The sequence below is a fragment of the Macaca mulatta genome, chromosome 19 (assembly GCF_049350105.2).
Source record: "Macaca mulatta isolate MMU2019108-1 chromosome 19, T2T-MMU8v2.0, whole genome shotgun sequence".
Lineage (NCBI taxonomy): Eukaryota > Metazoa > Chordata > Mammalia > Primates > Cercopithecidae > Macaca > Macaca mulatta.
This window is the reverse complement of record NC_133424.1, coordinates 5078796-5101419: the sequence shown is the minus strand read 5'-3', so window position 1 is coordinate 5101419 and position 22624 is coordinate 5078796. Positions and strand designations below refer to the sequence as shown.

At 53.3% G+C, this 22624-nt stretch overlaps 1 protein-coding gene and 1 long non-coding RNA gene across 3 annotated transcripts; one reads left to right on the top strand and one right to left on the bottom strand.

Annotated features, from left to right (window-relative positions):
- Positions 1-943: 943 nt before the first annotated feature.
- YJU2 (YJU2 splicing factor homolog) lies at positions 944-22624 on the bottom strand. 2 transcript variants are annotated; one of them, XM_077979558.1, is made up of 8 exons: positions 22542-22624; positions 20532-20632; positions 18690-18834; positions 16161-16295; positions 11607-11788; positions 8661-8781; positions 3167-3317; positions 944-1476 (listed from the first exon to the last, which is right to left on the bottom strand). In XM_077979558.1, exons 1-8 carry the CDS (start codon positions 22563-22565, stop codon positions 1364-1366), a joined length of 972 nt encoding a protein of 323 aa, XP_077835684.1. In that variant the 5' UTR covers positions 22566-22624; the 3' UTR covers positions 944-1363. The 2 variants fall into 2 exon arrangements, with proteins under 2 accessions (XP_077835684.1, XP_014977997.2); XM_015122511.3 differs by having other exon boundaries at positions 944-1454.
- Positions 8281-9266, top strand: LOC144337015 (uncharacterized). Its single transcript, XR_013409607.1, has 2 exons — positions 8281-9025; positions 9160-9266. It is a non-coding gene; the product is annotated as an uncharacterized LOC144337015 (long non-coding RNA).

The window sequence follows — 22624 nt, the reverse complement described above, 5'->3', positions numbered from 1 at the left end:
GCCGGGCGCGGTTGTGGGCGCCTGTAGTCCCAGCTACTCGGGAGGCTGAGGCAGGAGAATGGCGTGAACCTGGGAGGCGGAGCTTGCAGTGAGCCGAGATCGCGCCACTGCACTCCAGCCTGGGCGACAGAGCGAGACTCCGTCTCAAAAAAAAATAAAAAATAAAAAAAAATAAAAGAGGCCGGGCGCGGTGGCTCAAGCCTGTAATCCCAGCACTTTGGGAGGCCGAGACGGGCGGATCACGAGGTCAGGAGATCGAGACCATCCTGGCTAACACGGTGAAACCCCGTCTCTACTAAAAAATACAAAAAAAAAAACTAGCCGGGCGAGGTGGCGGGCGCCTGTAGTCCCAGCTACTCAGGAGGCTGAGACAGGAGAATGGCCCGAACCCGGGAGGCGGAGCTTGCAGTGAGCTGAGATCCGGCCACTGCACTCCAGCCTGGGCGACAGAGCGAGACTCCGTCTCAAAAAAAAAAAAATAAATAAATAAATAAATAAATAAAATAAATAAAAGAAAACAAAAAAAGCCCAGATGGTAAGCCTGGGCACACTTAGGCGACAACTAAATATAAATATCTGGGCTCATGCCTGTGACCCCAGCACTTTGTGAGGCCGAGGCAGGAAGATCGCTTGAGCCCATGAATTCAAGATCAACCTGGGCAACATGGCAAAACCCAGTCTCTTCTAAATATACAAAAAGTTAGCCAGGAATGGTGGCACACACCTGAGGTTCCAGCGACTCACGAGACTGAGGAGGGAGGATCACCTGAGCTCGGAAGTTCAAGGCTGCAGTGAGCCAAGAATACGCTACTGCACTCCAGCCTGGGCAAGAGTTAGATCCTGTCTCAAAAAACAAACCTCTGTGAATGCCCCTCGAATTGTGCTAACAGAGCCTTGTCCTGGGCCCTCCTCAGACTCTGGGAGAGAGAAGGGGCCCGGGCGGTTGGCAGATTTCCTTTTATTGGTTCTAGACAGTTTGTGGAAGGAAGAGATGAGGCCGTCTAGAGGCCAGTGGGCTCGCCCAGTGCCCCAGACACTGACACCCTGAAGTAGTGTTGGAAGCTGAGACGCACTAGGGATACTGCAGCCCTAAGCATGGTGACAGGTGGAGGCAGGAGCAGCAGGTGTCCCCGATGTGTTGAGAGGCTGGTGAGGGCAGAGAGAAGCGACCTCCCGGGGTTGAGGTCCCTGTTGGCCCTACGTGCTTGGAGCACGCTGGCACTTGTCTGTAGGGTCTCCGGTTACGCCAAGGCCTCCTGCCCCGACCACCAGCAACGCCGGCCTCAATGTGGCTGAAGCTGGATGTGTGGCCCTGACCCAGGGCAGGGGTCCTAGGAGGGCTCAGTTGCTGCCGTTGCTGTCGTCACTGTCCAGGTACGCACCCAGCTGGCTCAGGGAGGACGCGCCAGGCGTCGGGGGTGCAGGGTCGGCCTCCTTCCTGCTCTGCGGGGCTCCTGGGGGGAGAGGGAGAGTTAGCTCATCTCAGCTCCAGAGCAGACGGGCCAGGGACAAGGCCTGGAGCACAGGACCGGCCACCTCTGCAGGTTTGCAAAGCCCAGAGGCGACAGCATGTGAATGGCCTGGCCTTTCCGGATGGCACCTGATGGGACCCATCGCAGATTTACGTCTGCACACCTGGGACTCAACAGCTTCGCTTCCGAACAATGGCCCATGCAAACCCTGCCCAGGCAGGCAACGTGCACTGCCAAAAATGGAAATGGCGCAAAGTTCAAAGTCCAGTCACTGTGGACTTAATCACCTTAGGAAAAATCATACTAATGCAATTAAGAGGGGCAGATTCTATGCCCAGCTGTGAAAGCCACTCTGGCTCTCGGTCTTTTCCTCTGACAAATGGGATAATTTTTTTTTTTTTTGAGACGGAGTCTCGCTCTGTCACCCAGGCTAGAGTGCAGTGGCGCGATCTTGGCTCAGTGCAACCTCCGCTTCCCAGATTCAAGAAATTCTCCTGCCTCAGCCTCCCAAGTAGCTAGGATTACAGGCACCCGCCACCATGCTTGGCTAATTTTAGTAGAGATGGGGTTTCATGATGTTGGCCAGGCTGGTCTTGAACTCCTGACCTCAAGTGATCCGCCGGTCTTGGCCTCCCAAAGTGCTGGGATTACAGGTGTGAGCTACTGCGCCTGGCCAGACGGCATAATTTTTACCAGCACTGATAAAAATGTCTCAAATGTCTCACAGTCTCGTCGTGTGCCAGGGTCTACTCAAGTGCCACCGCTCACGGAATCAACCCAAACCGGGAGCCGACTCTACCTACGTGAGGTAGGTCCCCTTGGCTGCATTTCACAGGACACGACACTGAGGCCCCGCTGGGGGGAAAGTCCCTTGGCCAAGGCCATAGGACAAGCAGGTAGGGGTGCAAAGTACCTGCCCCCCGGATGCTTGGCTCTGAATTCTGGTCTTAACCACCTGGCAATGCTGACCCCACTCCCATCCTCCATCCCCCAGGGCTGGGGGTGTGGGACTCTCGTCCCTACAGAGCACCAGGTGTGTGACAACAGAGACACACATGCCATACAGACAGCCCCGGAGGTGGGACGGGGGATCCTGGCACCTGCTGGCAGCGAAGGCTGGGCAGGGAAACACGGATTCAACATTGATTTTATACATTCCCACAGGATTTGGGCTTTAAAAGCAAGCACTGGCTCTTTTTGTAATTGAAAGACAAAAAGAGGCCGGGCGCGGTGGCTCACGCCTGTAATCCCAGCACTCTGGGAGGCCGAGGTGACTAGATCACCTGAGGTCGGGAGTTCAAGACCAGCCTGACCAACATGAAGAAACCCCATCTCTACTAATAATACAAAAGATTCGCCGGGTGTGGTGCTGTAGTTCCAGCTATTTGGGAGGCTGAGGCAGAGAACTGCTTGAACCGGGAAGGCGGAGGTTGCAGTGAGCCGAGATGGCACCACTGCACTCCAGCCTGGGAAACAGAGCAAGACTGACTCAAAAAAAAAAAAAAAGAAAGAAAGAAAAAAGACAAAAATAAGCTGCCCGCCTTCTCTGCTCACTCCACTAATTGGTCCTGTGGGGGTTGCAGGCCACCCTCAACCCACCCCATGAAGCTTCTGTAATTGCACAGGGAGCGCTGCCACCACCTGGAGGTCACTATGGAAACCGCGCCCGGCTCTGGGAACTCTTGTGACCTTACCTGGGGCGGGGGCTGCCTGAGGCTGCCCATTGCCGCAGTCCAGGTCGGCCTTTGCCTTCTTCACCACGACCAGCCTCGACAGCGGGGGCCGGCTGCCCAGGCTGCCAACGCTCTGCTCCCAGACCTCCACCTTCCTCTTGGGCTTTGGGGCCTGCAAGTGATGGGGACATGTGTGGGGGTCTGGCCCGGATCCAGAGCCCAGTCAGGCCCCTCTGCCCTCAACCCCTGCTCACTGCCCCATTCACACTCTTCCACTGCTGCACTGACCATGTTCCTCCTCTGCTCTAAACTCCTCTATGGCTCCCCACTGCCCCAGGCTTGGCACTCAAGGTCTCTGTCCATTCTCCATCCCACATAGCCTGCCCTGGCACTTCCTGAATCATACTGTGACTTCTCATCTCCACGCCTTTACCTATGCTATTCCCTTCACCAGGGATGGCCCCTTTTCCATGCACTCACTTGGTGAACTCCTACTCACCCTTCAATACCCAACACAAGACACCCCTCCTGAGAAGCCCATCATGGTTCAAGCTCACATGCAGGCTGCATGTCCACGCTCACAGTGCCCACAGTGCCCTCTGCTGGCTGTTATAACTCTCTCGCCAGCTCTGCCGTGAGCTCCTGTCTTCCCCACTGCTGGCTCTGTGGTGCCACAAACAGTTCCTGGCACAAGGAGGTGCTCAATGTACTTGAGAGAACGCATGAAAATGGAGGAAGCCGCCTTGGGAAAGAGTTAGGGGCAGATAGAAAAGACTTCCAGTTCCTTCACTGCAACAGAAGGGACCTGTTAATCTATTTTATTTATTAAATTTCTTTTTGGAGAAGGTCTCACTCTATTGCCCAGGCTGGAGTGCAGTGGTGCAATCATACATAGCTCATTGCAGCCTCGAACTCCTGGGCTCAAGCGATTCTCCTGACTTAGCCTCCTGCAGGTGCACGCCACCATGCCGGGCTAACATTTTTAATTTTTATAGAGACAGGGTCTCACTCTGTTACCCGGGCTGGTCTCGAACTCCTGGCTCAAGCAATCCTCCCATCTCAGCGTTCCAAAGAGCTGGGATGATAGGCGTGAGCCACTGCATCTGGCCTCTTTAATCTGTTTTATGTTTAAATAGAGGAAGTGGTAACCACTGGGTTAAGGAAGTCCCAATGGGTGCTCTACCCTCACGGAGCTCACTGTGGGGAGGGAGAGGAACAAGGAGACCAACACGCAGGACTACATCCATCTGGGTGAGAGAGAAGCCAGGGGGCATGAGCTTGAATTGTGAGGATGAGCTTCTCAAAGGAAGGGTGTCTTGCATTGGGTATTGAAGGGTGGGTAGGAGTTCACCAAGCGAGAAGGAAAAGGGGGCATCCCAGGTAAGGGGAATGGCACAGGTAAAGGTGTGATGAGAAGCCACCGTGTGATTCAGGAAGTGCCAGGGCAGGTTATGTGGGATGGAGAATGGGCAGAGGCCTTGAGTGCCAAGCCGATGGTGTGAGGGGCGGCCACTGCTAAGGTGGTGGAGAGGCCTCCTTAAAGTTGTGGCTCTGGGCCGGGTGCGGTGGCTCACGCCTCTAATCCTGGCACTTTGGGAGGCCAAGGTGGGTGGATCACGAGGTCAGATCGAGACCATCCTGGCTAACACAGTGAAACCCCATCTCTACTATAAGTACAAGAAATTAGCCAGGCTTGGTGGCACATGCCTGTAATCCCAGCTACTCGGGAGACTGAGGCAGGAGAATCGCTTGAACCTGGGAGGTGGAGGTTGCAGTGAGCTGAGATTGTGCCACTGCACTCCAGCCTGGGTGACAGGGCGAGACTCTGTCTCAAAAAAAAAAAAAGTCGTGGCTCTGGGATGATGTTAGAACGAGGAAAACAAGTCAAAAGGCACAGATGGCCAGGTGCAGTGGCGCACACCTGTAATTCCAACACTTTGGGAGGCCGGGGCGGGTGGACCACTTGAGGTCAGGAGTTCAAGACCAGCTTGGTCAACACGGTGAAACCCTGTCACTTTATTAATAAAAATAAAATACAAAACAGCCAGGTGTGGCAGCACACGCCCGTAATCCCAGCTACTGAGGAGGCTAAGGCAGGACAATTACTTTAGCCTGGGAGGCGGAGCTTGCAGTGAGCGGAGACTGTGCCACTGCACTCCAGCCTGGGCGAAAGAACGAGACCGTCTCAAAAATAAAAATAAGATACCTAGGTTAGTTCCCAAACCTGTTTCTACAGGTGGTACTCATCATCATTAAACTAAACGAAGGATTGGGAGGCCAAGGTGGGAGGACTGCTTGAAGACAGGAGTTTGAGACCAGCCTGGACAACATACAGACTCATCTCTAATTAAAAAAAAAAAAAAAAGAAAAGAAAATTAAAAATGAGCTGACTGTGGTGGCATGCACTTGTAGTCCCAGCTACGTGAGAGGCTGAGGTGGGAGGATCATGTGACCCCAGGAGTTGGAGGCTGCCGTGAGCTGTGATCACATCACTGCACTCTAGCCTGGGTGACAGAGCAAGACCTCATCTCTAAAATAAAGCAAGAAAATGCAAGTGTGGAGATATTCCTTCCTATAAAAGTTAGGGTGAAGGTTTGAAAAGTCTTGATGAAGGTGTATCATGTAAAACCAAATAAAACACCTGCGATAAAATCAGGTACAGGCACAAGACTGAGGGAATACATCATAAAAGGTTGGACTGCTTTCAAAGTAGCTTTACTCTGTTGATTCATTTAAAAAAAAAAGAGAGAGGAAGTAGTAGACAATGAATTCTGGGAGTGGTTTATGCAAGAACCACAGTGTGAGAACTCGAATCAGGGGATATAGCTTCAAAGAAAGGATCTTTTAGAAAACTGTCTTGGGGTCAGCCATGGTGGCTGATGCCTGTAATCCCTGTGCCTTTAGAGGCCAAGGCAGGAGAACTGCTGGAGGCCAGGAGCAGGAGACCAGCCTGGGCAACACAGCCAGACCGCATCTCTGCAAAAACAATTTGAAAAATTAGGGGCCAGGCGCAGTGGCTCACGCCTGTAATCCCAGCACTTTGGGAGGCCGAGGCAGGTGAATCACCTGAGGTCAGGAGTTCGAGATCAGCCTGGCTAACATGATGAAACCCCATCTCTACCAAAAAGGACAAAAAAATTAGCCGGGCGTAGTGGTGGGTGCCTGTAGTCCCAGCTACTCGGAAGGCTGAGGCAGGAGAATGGCGTGAACCCGGGAGGCGGAGCTTGCAGTGAGCCGAGATCGCGCCACTGCACTCCAGCCTGGGCAACAGAGCGAGACTCCGTCTCAAAAAAAAAAAAAAAATACAAAAATTAGCCAGGTATGGTGGCAGGCACCTGTAATCCCAGCTACTTGGGAGGCTGAGGCAGAAGAATCGCTTGAACCCGGGGGGCGAAGGTTGCAGCGAGCCAAGATTACACCACTGCACTCCAGCCTGGGCAACAAGAGTGAAACTGTCTAAAAAAAGAAAAAAGAAAAGAAAAATTAGTCAGGCATGGTGATGTGTGCCTGTGGTCCCACCTACTCAGGAGACTGAGGTGGGAGGATTGCTTGAGCCCAGGAGGTTGAGGCTGTAACGAGCTGGGACTGCACCACTGCACTCCAGCCTGGGCAACAGAGCAAGACTCTGTGTTTAAAAAAAAAAAAAAAAAAAAAAAAAGAACAATCGTTTCTGTGTGTCTGTGTTATTGGTTTATGAGCCCCTACTTTTACCACCTTCTTCAATGAACAAACCAGAGTGGCTGAGGCCACCTTGGATGAGTCAGCTGTGGTGGAAAATGCTGGTCATCTGCCAAAGATCCTGCCCCCCTTCTTTTTTTGTTTTTTGAGATGGAGTCTCACTCTTTCACCCAGGCTGGAGTGTAATGGTGCAATCTCGGCTCACTGCAACCTGTGCTCCCAGGTTCAAGTGATTCTCCTGCCTCAGCCTCCCGAGTAACTGGGATTACAGGCATGCACCACCATGCCCGGCTAATTTTTGTATTTTTAGTAGAAATGGCGTTTCCCCATGTTGGCCAGGCCAGTCTTGAACTCCTGATGTCAGATGATCTGCCTGCCTCAGCCTCCCAAAGTACTGGGATTACAGCACTTTGAGCCACGGCGCCCGGCCTCCCTTCGTTCTAGTTAGCAGCACAGCCAGGCACAGACCAGCTGGAGGACGCATCTCAGTTTCCTTCGCAGCCAGATGGGGCCTTGTGCCTGTGCTGTGGCCTATGGCGTGAGAGAAGAACTGAGCTGGGCCGCATCTGAGGCTGAGTGGTCCTCCACGCACCTTTTGCCTTCCCACAGCCAGACCCCGAAGGTGCTCTGAGCCAGCTGTGAACACAGCGCAGGAAGCCGTGCTCCAGGAGAAGGAAGGAGCCTGAATCCCTGAATGGCTCCATGGAGCAGAGCTGCCCGGAAGTCCTAGAGTGTCAGCCCAGGGCTCTTACATGATTGAGAAATAAACTTCTATGTTCTTTCTTTACATTCCCTTCTTTCAGCAGCTTAAACAGGGGTTGGCAAATTACAGACCCATAGGCCTGGCACAGGTTTTAGTAAATTAAGTTTTTTTTTGAGACAGAGTCTCACTCTGTCACCCAGGCTGGAGTGCAGTGGCACGATCTTGGCTCGCTGCAACCTCCGCCTCCCAGGTTCAAGCGATTCTCCTGCCTCAGCCTCCCGAGTAGCTGGGATTAATAAGCGTGAGCCACTGTACTCAGCCTTAATTTTTATTTATTTATTTTAGACAGGGTCTCACTCTTGCTCAGGCTGGAGTTCAGTGACACTGATACAGCTCACTGTAGCCTTGACCTTCTGGGCTCCAGCAGTCCTCCTGCCTCGGTCTCTCAAGTAGCTGGGACCACAGACATGCACCACCACCCATGACTAATTTTTGTAATTTTGTAAAGAAGGGGTCTCACTTTGTTGCCCAGGCTGGTCTCAAACTCCCGGCCTCAAGCGATCCTCCTGCCTTGGCCTCACAAAATGCTGAGATTACAGGCAAGAGCCACTGCACCCACCCTATAAATAAAGCTTTTATTGGCACCAGGCAACGCCCACTTATTTACACCTGATCATGGTTGTTTTGGGCTATAGCCACACAGTGGAGGAGTTAGGATGCAGACTGGCCTTTTAAGAAAAAGTCAAGCTCTGGCTGGGTACAGTGGCTCAGGCCTGAAATCCCAACACTTTGGAAGGCCGAGGCAGGCATATCACGAGGACAAGAGATTGAGACCATCCTGCCCAACATGGTGAAACCCCGTCTCTACTAAAAATACAAAAAATGAGCCGGGTGTGGTGGTGGGCGCCTGTAGTCCCAGCTACTTGGGAGGCTGAGGCAGGAGAATCACTTAAACCTGGGAGGCGGAGGTTGCAGTGAACCGAGATTGTGCCACTGCACTCCAGCCTGGTGACAGAGCAAGACTCTGTCTCAAACAAACAAACAAACAAACAAAAGAAAAAGTCAAGCTGACCCCTGGCTTCAGTTATCCCTAGTTCACCTGGGAGTCCCCGGGACTCAGGCAGCCCCCCTCACCTCGTCCAGGATGGCGGTGGGGTTGGGCCGAAGGGCTGGCTGCAGGGGCGTGGGGGCAGCCTCATCCTCTGAGTCGGAGTCCTCCAGCAGCCTTCGCTTTCTGGCTTCCTCCAACAGGGCTCTGTGGGATGGAAGATGGGAACCTGGACGTGCTCTGCACGGGGAACAGGGCCTGGGATGCGCCTGCTGGGGTGGCGAGGGGCCTGGGTGCCTAGAGATCTCTTTTTGTCCTCAGTGAGCAGGGGTGGGAGGGAGTGGGGGCACACAGATTACTGTCTTTTTTTTTTTTTTTTTAAAGAGACAAGGTCTAGGCCGGGCGCGGTGGCTCACGCCTGTAACCCCAGCACTTTGGGAGGCCGAGGCGGGTGAATCACGAGGTCAGGAGATCGCGACCATCCTGGCTAACACGGTGAAACTCCGTCTCTACTAAAAATACAAAAAATTAGCCGGGCACGGTGACAGGCGCCTGTAGTCCCAGCTACTCGGGAGGCTGAGGCAGGAGAATGGCGTGAACCCGGGAGGCAGAGCTTGCAGTGAGCCGAGGTCGCGCCACTGCACTCCAGCCTGGGCGACAGAGCGAGACTCTGTCTAAAAACAACAACAAAAGACACAAGGTCTCACTGTCACCCAAGGCGGGGTGCAGTGGCACAATCATAGCTCACTGCAACTTCCACCTCCTGGGCTCGAGTGATCCTCCCCACGCAGCTTCCTGAGTAGCTGGGTCCACAGGCGTGTGTCCCTATGCCTCATTAATTTTCATTTCATTTAATTTTTGAGACAAAGTCTCGCTCTGTGGCCCAGGCTGGAGTGCAGTGGGGCAATCTTGGCTCACCGCAACCTCTGTCTCCTGGGTTGAAGCGATTCTCCTGCCTCAGCCTCCCGAGTAGCTGGGACTACAGGTGCCTGCCACCATGCCTGGCTAATTTGTGTGTGTGTGTGTGCTTTTTTTTTTGAGATGGAGTCTTTCTCTGTCGCCCAGGCTGGAGTGCAGTAGTGCGATCTTGGCTCACTGCAACCTCCACCTTCTGGGTTCAAGCAATTCTCCAGCCTCAGCCTCCCAAGTAGCTGGGACTACAGGCAGGCACCACCATGTCCAGCTAATTTTTGTATTTTTAGTAGAGGTGGGGTTTCTCCATGTTAGCCAGGCTGGTCTCAAACTCCTGACCTCAGGTGATCGCCCGCCTCGGCCTCCCAAAGTGCTGGGATTACGGGCGTGAACCACCGCACCCAGTCTGCTTTTTAATTTTTAACTTTTTTTTAGACGTAATCTTGCTCTGTCGCCCAGGCTGGAGTTCAGCGGCACCACCTTGGCTCACTGTAACCTCCGCCTCCTGGGTTCAGGCAATTCTCCTGTCTCAGCCTCCGGAGCAGCTAGGATTACAGGCATCCACCACCACGCCCAGCTAATTTGTTTTTGTATTTTTAGTACAGATGGCCCTTGGCCATGCTGGCCAGGCTGGACTCAAACTCCTGACCTCAGGTGATCCGTCCACCTCGGCCTCCCACAGTGCGGGATGGGGGGCAGGAGGCCCCGTGCCTGGCCCCTTCTACATTTTTACATTAACTTTTCCATGTCCATTGAGGGCAGTGGTGGGGTTAAGCGCCTGGATGCTGGAACCAGCCTGTCTGGATGGAGCCTGGAGGGTCATCTTGGTGGGGCCCATGTCTGGACCTCCCTGGACCTCAGCCCTCCTGCCCATGACGAAAATCACACTGACTCCCAGGGCTGTGTGGGTAGTGAGGTTAGAGCCGCGCCCGGCGTCCGGAAGGTACGGGATGAATGCAGGCTCGCAACACTGTTCTGCACGGCATCGCTGATCTGTGCACCAATTATGCACTGATGAGGAACCTACCATAAACCCAAACCTGCTGGAAGCCCTGGGGATGCAGGAGAGGCCACCACGTCCCTGTCCTTACAGCTCAGATTCTAAAGGACGGAGGGGAGACGAGGTACCAGGAAAGGAGGGGATCAGCATGAGGGCTCAGAGGTGGTCGGCGTCAAAGGCATTCACCAGCCAGCTGCAGGGGCTCACACCTGTCATCCAGCACTTCGGGAGGCTGAGGCGGGAGGATCGCTTGAGGCCGGGAGTTCAAGACCAGCCTGGCCAACATAGCGAGGTCCCGTCTACAAAAATAAAAACAGTTAGCTGGGCATGGTAATGTGCCCCTGTGGTCCCAGCTACCCAGGAGGCTGAGGCAGGAGGAATGCCTGAGCCTGGGAGATGGAGGCTACAATGAGCTATGGCTGCAGTACCGCACTCCAGCGTGGGTGACACGGCGACACCCTGTCTCAAAGAAAAGAAAAGTGTTCACCCGGGAGGCCTGAGGCTGTGTCCTCAGAAGGCGGCTGGTGAGGGTGGCCCTTGGTGGGTGTCTGGGAGCCTGTGCGGGGGACCTCCCACCCTCATGGATGGGACGGGCTCTGGGGCCTCAGCTGTTCCGGCAAACACCATGGTTTATGCCGGAGCCCTGTTTTCCTGTCGAGTCTGGAATCCCGGCATGGGCCAGGCAGCGGGGCCTGTGGGACCTCCCATAGGAACCCCACGCTGGGTCTCTAGGAGCTTTCCTGGGGATGGCGCCTCTCTCGAGTCCTCCCAGCTCGGGCTGGGGGATGAGGCGCGTCCTGCGAAGCTGCACCAGGAGAGGATCTGGAAGTCCCGGCCCCCGACACATCCCAAATGCCTTTTCCCTTTGCTGAATCTGCTGTGTCCTCTCACTGTGACAAACCGCAGTCATGCGGGTGACCACGTGCTGAGTCACCGTGCCTGGCAGTGGGCTGGGGACCCCTGAGACAGACGCCACAAGGGAGAAAGTGAGATTGGCGGTGGGAAAGGGGTCCCTGAAAAGGCGACACTGCAGAGAGCAGCGGAAGGGTTTGGGGCAGAGGCAGCGCCTGCCAGTGCAGAGGCTGTGAGGTGGGGCTGGGTTGGACCCGCCCGGACTCACGCGGTCTCCTGCTCGTCCTCTTCCTGCTCCTGCCTCCGCCGCTCCTCCTCGGACAGGCGGTGCTGCCGCAGCATGGCCTCAAAGTCCACGTGTGCCTGCCGCTGGTTCAGGTCTTTCAGCTCCTGGAGGTTCTCCAGCACCTCCATCTCCAGCTTGGAGTCCTTGGTCCGGTTCTCCAGCACCTGGTGGGGGCAGGGTGGTGGGGCTGAGTGCATGGGGATCACACCCCGGGGCAAATCCTGCCCGGCCTCGCGGGCCACCACGGGCCAAGGGAGGAATCCCCTACCCACATGTTTCCATCCTGCTCAGGGAACCCCCTGCCCACGCCCAGAGCTCTGTGTCCATTTCACAGGTGAGAACATTCAGGTCTGGGGAGGGAAAGTGACCACATGGGGCTGAGCAGTGGTGGAGCCAGGATCTGAGCCCCTGGACAGGGTGGGGTGGAAAGAGGCTGGCTCTGGACTCAGGTGGCCTGGATTTCCGGCCTGGTGCCATCTTTCAGTAAGAATAATAAAGAAAAATTTGGCCAGGCGCGGTGGCTCATGTCTGTAATCCCAGCATTTTGGGAAGCCGGGGGGGGGGGGGGGCAGGGGCGGATCACCTGAGGTCAGGAGTTCAAGACCAGCCTGGCCAACATGGTGAAACCCCATCTCTACTAAAAATACAGGCTGGGTGTTATTGGTCACGCCTGTAATCCCAGCACTTTGGGAGGCTGAGGCGGGCGGATCACTTGAGGTCAGGAGTTCGAGACCAGTCTGGCCAATATGACGAAACCCCATCTCTATTAAAAATACAAAAATTAGGCCGGGCGCGGTGGCTCAAGCCTGTAATCCCAGCACTTTGGGAGGCCGAGACGGGCGGATCACAAGGTCAGGAGATCGAGACCATCCTGGCTAACACCGTGAAACCCCGTCTCTACTAAAAATACAAAAAAAAACTAGCCGGGCGAGGTGGCGGGCGCCTGTAGTCCCAGCTACTCCGGAGGCTGAGGCAGGAGAATGGTGTAAACCCGGGAGGCGGAGCTTGCAGTGAGCTGAGATCCGGCCACTGCACTCCAGCCCGGGCTACAGAGCAAGACTCCGTCTCAAAAAAAAAAAAAAAAAAAAAAAAACAAAAATTAGTCGGGCGTAGTGGCATGTGCCTGTAATCCCAGCTACTTGGGAGGCTGAGGCAGGAGAATTGTTTGAACCCAGGAGGCAGAGGTTGCAGTGAGCCGAGATTGCACTGATGCACCCCAACCTGGGTGACAGTGAGACTCCATCTCAAAAACATAAATAAATAAAAATAAAAATACAAAAATTAACCAGGCGTAGTGGCACACACCTGTAATCCCAGCTACTTGGGAGGCTGAGGCAGCAGAATCACTTGAACCCGGGAGGCAGAGGTTGCAGTGAGCTGAGATCATGCCAATGCATTCCAGCCTGGGTGACAGAGTGAGACTCCATCTCAAAAACAATAATAAAAAGGAAAAATTGTAAAAGACAAACTGAGCACCTACTGTACACTGGGCCCTGGGCTAAGATGTTTCCATATGCCATCTCATTTAATCCTAACAACCCCTATTTTACAGAAAAGGAAACTGAGGCTGAGGGAGGCAAGTCTGGCGGCCACAGGCCCCTGAGGAGCCAGGCAGGGCTGGGAGTGAATCCCGCCTGGCTGCTTCCCAGTGCTGTGACCTTGTCGTATTTGCCCTTTGGAAAATGGCAATTCTGACAGTTTAAAAATACGTCCACAAACTCTGATGCCCCTCCTTTTAAGGGGTGGAGGTGACTCCCCTCCCCTTGAGCAGGGGCTGGCTCTAATGAAATATGACAGAAGTGACGACATATTAACTTCTGCGACTAGGAAGTAAAAGCACAAGGCTTCCTCCTTGCTCTCACTCTTGGGTCACGTGCTCTGGGGTAGGCAGCAGCCATGTTGTGAGGATGCTCAAGCAGCTCCCCACACAGTGAGGAACTGAGGCCGACAGCCAACAGCCAGTAGAGGGAGCCAGTTTGTGAGTGGCTCCTCCAGCCCCAGTCCAGCCTTCAGATGATACTGCCCTGGCCAACACCTTGACTGCAACCTCATGGGAGCTCCTAAGCCACAACCATCCAGCTCAGTTGCTTCTGGATGCCTGACACTCAGAAACTGTGGGATGATAAATGTTTGTTGTTTTAAGTCACTAAGTTTTGGGATAACCTGTTATGTAGCAATAGCTGACTAATACCAGGGTAAGAGCCCCTTGCTGTCAGTGTAACTAAATTCACACGCAGACAGCAGTGCGACAGGCCCAGGCACACACCAAACCCTCGCCAAGGCTCATTTCCCTCCCAGTTGTTCCACATGGCCATAGAAAATGTTGGATCTGCTCTGATGTGGCTTGCTCAGAAAACTCACATTTGGCAGAGGTGGGTGGGTCTAGGAATAGATAGGAATGGATGGGAAATATGGAAGCAGGACGGGACAGCAGGGAACAGTCATTTAAAATTTATTATATATACACATGTATATATGTATGTGTTTGTATATGTATGTGTATATATATGTGTGTGTGTGTGTGTGTGTGTGTGTGTGTGTGTATATATTTTAGTGACAGTCTGGCTCTGCCTCCCAGGCTGGAGTGCAGTGGTATGATCATAGCTCACTGCAGCCTCAACTTCCTGGGCTTAAGTGATCCTCCCGCCTCAGCCCCCCAATAGGTGGGACCACAGGTGCACACCAGTGCACCTGCCTAATTTTTGTTGTTGTTATTGTTGAGATAGAGTTTTACTCTTGTCGCCCAGGCTGGAGTGCAATGGCGTGATCTTGGCTCACTGCAACCTCCACCTCCTGGGTTCAAGCAACTCTCCTGCGTAGCTCCTGAGTAGCTGGGATTATAGACATGGGCCACTATGACCGGCTAATTTTTGTATTTTTAGTAGAGACAGGGTTTTGCCGTGTTGGTCAGGCTGGTCTTGAACTCCTGACCTCAGGTGATCCACCTGCCTCGGCCTCCCAAAGCACCTGGCTAATTTTTTTTTTTTTTTTTTGAGACAGAGTCTTGCTCTGTCGCCCAGGCTGGAGTGCAATGGCATGATCTCAGCTCACTGCAACCTCTGTCTCCTGAGTTCAAGCAATTCTCTGCCTCAGCCTCCCAAGTAGCTGGGATTACAGGCGCCTGCCACCATGCCCGGTTAATTTTTTGTATTTTTAGTAGAGATGGGGTTTCACCATCTTGGCCAGGCTGGTCTTGAACTCCTGACCTCGTGATCCACCTGCCTCAGCCTCCCAAAATGCTGGTATTACAGGTGTGAGTCACCGTGCCTGGCCAGCACTGGGCTAATTTTTTAATGTTTCATAACGACAGAGTCTCACTATGTTGCCCAGGCTGGTCTTGGACTCCTAGACTCAAATGATCCTCCCGTCTCAACCCCTAAAGTAGCTGGGACTACACGTTCAAGCCACTATGCCTGGCTCATTTTATTATTTCTGAGAAAAAACAAAATTGTCCTATTGGAAGTGAACATAATTTCTTTTTTTTTTTTTTTTTCAGATGGAGTCTTGCTTTGCTGCCCAGGCTGGAGTGCAGTGGTGTGATCTCAGCTCACTGCAACCTCTGCCTCCCAGGTTCAAACGATTCTCCTGCCTCAGCCTCCCGAGTAGCTGGGATTACAGGCATGCACCACCATGCTTGACTAAACTTTTTTTTGTTTTTGAGACAGAGTCTCACTCTGTCACCCAGGTTGGAGTGCAGTGACACCATCTTGGCTCCCTGCAACATCCGCCTCCCCGGTCCAAGCGATTCTCCTGCCTCAGCCTCCTGATTAGCTGTGATTTCAGAAGCGCGCCACCACGCCCAGCTAATTTTTGTATTTTTAGTAGAGACAGGGTTTCACCATGTTGGTCAGGCTGGTCTCAAACCCCTGACCTCATGACCTGCCCACCTTGGCTTCCCAAAGTGCTGAGATTATAGGCGTGAGCCACAGCACCCAGTGTTAATTTTTTTTTTTTTTTTTGAGACGGAGTCTCGCTCTGTCGCCCAGGCTGGAGTGCAGTGGCCGGATCTCAGCTCACTGCAAGCTCCACCTCCTGGGTTTACGCCATTCTCCTGCCTCAGCCTCCCGAGTAGCTGGGACTACAGGCGCCCGCCACCTCGCCCGGCTAGTTTTTTGTATTTTTTTAGTAGAGACAGGGTTTCACCGTGTTAGCCAGGATAGTCTCGATCTCCTGACCTCATGATCCGCCCATCTCGGCCTCCCAAAGTGCTGGGATTACAGGCTTGAGCCACTGCGCCCGGCCAGTGTTAATTTTTTAAAATTTTCGTAGGAACAGGGTTTTGCCATGTTGGCCAGGCTGGTCTAGGACTACTGACCTCAAGTGATCCTCCCACCTCAGCCTCCCAAAGTGCTAAGATTACAGGCATGAGCCACTATGCCTGGCCTCCTGGGGACATCTTGAAGTTTTGCCAACCACGTCCCCCACCCCATCTTCCTTCCTTGGGGACCTGAGGCAGGAAGGGCACACTCCCCAGCACACACATGCACCCACACACACACACAGTGCTCATGAACACCTGCACGGCCCCCAACTCACCTTCATGGGGTTGTTCAGCTCCTCATCCTCCCGCTCCTTCTGCACCCTCTTCTCCTCCTCCTCCAGGAGCTTCTCAGCCTGGAAATTCCGCGTGGCTCCGTGCTCCATGGTGTAGTCTGTGTTTTCAGGGTCTGTCTGGGGGGAAGATAGACAGACATCAGCTCCTACATCCCCAGGCACCGGAATCTTCTAAAGCAGCGCCAGCAGTTCAGGGCCCCTGGTCTCTGATTTTTACTGGTTCTACTACCTTTCCTTTTTCTTGTCTTATTGCTTTGGCCGGTGAGATTTCTTTCTAGTGCTCCTCCCATCTCCTTGGGCAAAAATGCCCAACGCCCTGGCATGGACTTTAAGACTCTTCTCATCTGCCCACTGCCTCCCCGCAGCCTCCACTCCCTACCCTCAACATGACTGCAAATAAAATCTCCAACAAGGCGGGCAGATCACTGGAAGTCAGGCATTCAAGACCAGCCTGGTCAACATGGCGAAACCTCGTCTCTACTAAAAATACAAAAATTAGGCAGGGCAAGGTGGTACATGCCTGTAATCCCAGCTACTCTGGAGGCTGGGGTATGAGAATCGCATGAACCTGGGAGGTTGAGGTTACACTGAGCTGAGATTGTGACACTGCATTCCAGCCTTGGCTACAAGGTGGAACCCTGTCTCAAAAAAAAAAAAAAAAAGATCTCCAAGGCTCTGCACATGTTGTGATTTCTGCCCTTTGTATTTATTAACACCTTTTCTTTGATTATAAACCCTATGTACGAATATGTATAGAGCATGCCCCTGTTATTGTTTATTGAATAGAGAGGCTAAATACACCCTGGTATCTTCAATTACACACTGGAACAGAAAAGTGACATTAGCAGAAAAACTGAAATCTACCTTCGGTCTAAATGCTAATAGTAACACTACGTTTTTTTGGTTTTGTTGTTTTTTTTTTTTTTTTGAGACGGAGTCTCGCTCTGTTGCCCAGGCTGGAGTGCAGTGGCCGGATCTCAGCTCACTGCAAGCTCCGCCTCCCGGGTTTACGCCATTCTCCTGCCTCAGCCTCCCGAGTAGCTGGGATTACAGGCGCCTGCCACCTCGCCCGGCTAAGTTTTTGTATTTTTAGTAGAGACAGGGTTTCACTGTGTTAGCCAGGATGGTCTCGATCTCCCGACCTCGTGATCCGCCCGTCTCGGCCTCCCAAAGTGCTGGGATTACAGGCGTGAGCCACCGCGCCCGGCCGTTTTTTTGGTTTTTTTGGGAGAGGGTCTCGCTCTGTTGCCCAGGCTGGAGTGCAGTGGCAGGGTCATGGCTCACTGCAACCTCAGCCTCCTGGGTTCAAGTGATCCTCTCACCTTAGCCTCCCGAGTAGCTGGGACTACAGGTATGCATCACCACACCTGGCTAATTTTTACATTTCTTTTTGGTAGAGACACGGTTTCGCCATGTTGCCCAGGCTGGTCTCGAACTCCTGACCTCAACTGATCTGCTTGCCTTGGCCTCCCAAAGTGCTGCAATTATAGCTGTGAGCCACTGCGCCCAGCCCAAAATGTTTTTTTTAATCAAAGAAAGAAAGTTTATGGCAAAAAAGTACTCAAAGAGTACTTAAGCATAGGAAGAGAAAATTTTAAGTTCTCTTCAGCCTTTCCTCAAATCCTCAGGGTAACAATTAAAAGTCAAATTGTGATTTTTATTGGCTGCGTAATATTCCATTGCATGCTAATTTTTTTTTTTTTTTGACACGGAGTTTCACTTTGTTACACTGGCTGGAATGCAATGGCACAATCTTGGCTCACTGCAAGCTCTGCCTCCCGGGTTTAAGCAATTCTCCTGCTTTGGTCTCCCAAGTACCTGGGATTACAGGCAAGAGCCACCACGCCCGGCTTGTTTTTGTATTTTTAGTAGAGACAGGGTTTCACAATGTTGGCCAGGCTGGTCTTGAACTCCTGACCTCAGGGGCTCTCTTTCCTGCCTTGGCCTCCCAACCTGCTGGGATTATAGGCATGAGCCACTGTGCCCGGCTTTTTTTTTTCAGATGGAGTCTCACTCTGTCGCCCAGGCTGGAGTGCAGCGGTGCAATCTTCGCTCACTGTAACCTCTGCCTCCCAGGTTCAAGCGATTCTCCTGCCTCAGCCTCTTGAGTAACTGGGATTATAGTCCGCCACCATGCGCAGTAATTTTTGTATTTTTAGTAGAGACGGCATTTTGCCATGTTGGCTAGGGTGGTCTTGAACTTCTGACCTCAGGCAATCCACCTGCCTTGGCCTCCCAAAGTGCTGGGATTACAGGTGTGAGCCGTGCCCAGCCTGCAAGCTAATTTGTTCTTCTCATGCCTTATTATTATCTATCTAGGTCGCTTCTGTCTTTTTGCCTTTATATAGAATGCTGCCATGAACATCTCCCCCAAACTGTTGTCTGTTAATTGGGGATAAACTGAAATGAGATTCCCTGCATGGAGAGGATCGGAGTAAGGAACCCCGGGGCCTGCCCTGATCTGAGGTGTGCTGGGGGAGAGGGACCGGCTTGGCTGGCCGTTTCGTCTACCTTGAAGGTGATCTCTGCCAGGCAGCGCGTGCACTTGATGTAGAAGCGGAAGATGGGCAGGCCCAGGTAGACCTCGTTCTGCACCGTCTCCTTCCGAGCGTTGAATTTCTTCCCCTTGTAGATGTATTCTCCGCACGTCTTACACCTGTGGGGCGGGATGTAGGGGAGCGAGCTGTCTTGGAACTCTGGCTCCCACTGGTGGGCTGTCCCTGCGGCATCCTGCAAGATCACTGCTTGCTTGCCTCCAGCGACGGAGAGCTTCCTCCTTCACGAGGCAGGCTGCCCCACCCTGTGTCCAAATTTGTTCTACCTGAGAGCTTTGTGTTCTCATTCATATCTTTCTGGGGCTCAGTCCAAGGGTCGCCTGCTTGGGAAGCCCCCGGAGTAGGTGACGCCTGCCTGTCATGCACTGCTAGAAGCAATCTTGGTGCTTACGGGGCATCCCACCCCCCAGGAGGAAAGACGCTGCACAGAAAAATGCCGCCCCACCTCCCTCTTCCGCTCCTACTCGGGGCTCTGCTCCCCAGCCCAGCACGCCTGCCTCCTGTCTGAGCCTGCAAACACCCCCCGCTCAGTCCCAGCTCAAGGCCTTTGCTCCTACGGTCCCATGGCCGGTGACGCCCTTCATCCTCAGACCTCAGTGCCATCAGCAATTTGCCTGATGTCGCCCTGACCACCCCCGCTACCTACAGCCCTCCCTCCTCCGCCACTGCCCCAGGGGCTCCCTCTCCTGCCTGACTTCCGGGGCCCGTGCACCTGCCTGACTACCAATGATCTCCACTTCCCAGTAGACTGCGGGCTCCGTGAGGCCAGGGACTTTGTTTCTAGCGCCCAGCACAGACCCTGGCACACAGCAGGTGCCCAATAAATGAGTGCTGAATGAATAAATGAATGAAGGAGGGGGAGGCGCAGACAGGCCATCAACACATGGGCATGAACCAGATTTCACTGACCCAGATGGCTCTTTCCTCGTCAGGTGTGTGATTTCAGATATGCTACAGCATGAAGAGGTGTGGGGTTTAGAGTTGGTGAAATACAATAATTCTAAAGTGCTACAAAGGGCAAGATGTGGGTACCGTGAGTGGGGACAATGGAGGCCTCCCGGAGGGGGTGAGATTGGAGCCATGACCTATGGCAGACAAGAGGAGCCCACCACGTGTAAGTAGAAGGAGAAAGCCAGGCGTGGTAGCTCATGCCTGCAATCACAGCACTTTGGGAGGCCCAGGAGGGCAGATCACCTGAGGTCAGGAGTTTGAGACCAGCCTGGCCAACGTGGTGAAACCCCAACACTACTGAAAATACAAAAATTAGCCGAGCATGGTGGCGCACACCTGTAATCCCCGTTACTCAGGAGGCTGAGGCAGGAGAATCGCTTGAAGCCGGGAGGTGGAGGTTGCAGTGAGCCGAGATCACACCACTGCACTCCAGCCTGGGCGACATAGCAAGACTCTGTCTCAACAACAACAACAACAAAAGAAAGAAAGTAGAGGGAGAGAGTTCCAAGCAGGGGCAGCAGTGTGTGCAAAGACCCTGGGATAGGATGAACTTGGCTGTTGGAGAAGCTGAAATATATCTATGGGGCTGCAACTCTGTGGGGTCCTATCCTCTCTGCTCATATGTTTACTAACCACCAAGATCTCAAGGCAGGCACTGGCGGAGGCGGGGGTTCTAAAAGGTCCAGAGCTTAATTCCAAATGGTGAGGCGGAGGAGGGCCAGAGTGGTCAATGTCTGAGCCAGGACCAGTGATCTGGTCTGAACACAGGACGAGTCACCTCTGTCGATGTCAGGCACTGCGTCCTTCAGCCACGGCTGGTGTGTAGGGTCTCGCGGGGGGTGCTCACCTCATGTTGAAGGGGGCCATCAGCCGCACCACGTACTGCCGGTCTTTGGGGAGCTTGAGTTTGGGGATCTTTGACGGGTCAAAGTCCGGCGGGTAGTATTTCTGCGGGGGAGGAAGGAAACATTGGAGGAGTTATTTTCAGAAGCAGGGGCAGGACATGGCAGAGGGAAGGGGCTCTGGGGAGCTGTGTCGGGGGTCCCCAAGCCCACCCTAGGTTCTGCGATAGGCAGAGAGGACTGGCAGGACTCAGTACAGTCGGAGGGAGGCCAGGCACAAGCTTCCTGACTCTCTCTCAGTGGAGACATACAGGATGCATTTGATTCTCCTAAATACCAGTCACGACAATACACATGAAATGTTATCTACACGGGAAGCTCTAAAAAGCCAGTTTTTTTGTTTGTTTTTGCTTTGAGACGGAGTTTTGCTCTTGTTGCCCAGGCTGGAGTGTAGTGCCGTGATCTCAGCTCACTGCAAAACTCCGCCTCCCGGGTTCAAGCGATTCTCCTGCCTCAGCCTCAGCCTCCCCAGTAGCTGGGATTACAGCCACCCACCACCACACCCAGCTAATTTTTGTATTTTTAGTAGAGATGGTGTTTCACCATGTTGGCCAGTCTGGTCTTGAACTCCTGACCTCAGGTGATCCACCTTCCTTGGCCTCCCAAAGTGCTGGTATTACATGTGTGAGGCCCCATACCCTGCCCTTTGTAGAGGTTAAGCTTTGCTTAGTGCTTCTGTTGTTCCGGCAGGAGACTGAGTTCCCCAAGGTGTCCCAATTCCCCAGCAACTCTGTAGAGGTTAAACCAGGACACTGTTAGCTCAGCCTCCCAATTACTATACTACATCGTTTCCTACACAGTCATGTCCCTGGATCTGAATCCTAAGTAGCTGAAACCTGCGGGGCTCAGTTTACTCCTCTGTGAAACGGGCACATTGTCTTCTGTCTCCAAGAGTCTTTACACAGGTTCCTTGAGGCAAGGGGGATAAACTGCTCTTTGCAGTGTCTGGTACCCAGCAGGTGCTTCAAACACAAAGTGCTTTATTTTCCAGTGGTGCAGTAGAGTTATCTGTCATAATCCATACTCACACTGCCTTTGTATTCCGCGGCTCCTGTTTCCCAGGAGTTCCTACAGCAAGCCTGGGACCGCTCTCCTAGAAAGACCTGCGTGCGGCCGGGCACGGTGGCTCACGCCTGTAATCCCAGCACTTTGGGAGGCTGAGGTGGGCGAATTGCCTGAGCTCAGGAGTTCGAAACCACCCTGGGCAACATGGTGAAACCTCATCTCTACTAAAATACAAAACAAAAATTAGCCGGGTGTGGTGGCGGGCACCTGTAATCCCAGCTACTCAGAAGGCTGAAGCAGGAGAATCGCTTGAACCCAGGAGGCAGAAGCTGCAATGAGCCAAGAACGTGCCACTGCACTCCAGCCCGGGCAGCAAGAGCAAAACTCAGTCTCAAAAAACAAAAAAACAGAACTGTGCCAACACTATGGTTTATACTGAACCTCTGCTTTTCTTCTGGAAGTCTGGAATCTTGGCCACTGTCAGGCAGAGAGTATCTGCATGACCAGACCCCAACAAAAACAAACACACACACCCCTCTCCAAAGAACACGATTGGCTACAGGCCCCAAGAGGGGCAGGGCTTCATACGGCCACGCCCCTCAAAAGGATGGCACAAGACCGCCAGTATTTTAAGGAAGCCCCGCCCCCAGATAACATGATTGGATCATTCCCTCCGAAAAACCCTATCTGGTGAAGTGATTGGGTAAAAGCCCAAGCCACGCCCCACAGGTGATGGCTACACCCCTGCCCGGAAGGGAAGACTTAGCGAAGGCCCACCCCCCACGGAAGGCGATGGGGAGGAGTCTGGGGAAGAGTCTGGGAAGCCCCATCCCATGGAGGGCCGTTGGGAAAGAAGGGTTCCAAAGAAGAGATCCCAGGAAGCTCCTCCCTCTCCCGGAGTTCCGGGATGTCCCGCTCCGACTGGAAAGCCCCAGTCGCCCAACACTTACGTTTAATACTTTTCGCTCCGACATCTTCGCCTCCTAATCACCTCGCAAGCACCTGAGAAATGCTAAGCCTAAGTGCCAAGCTT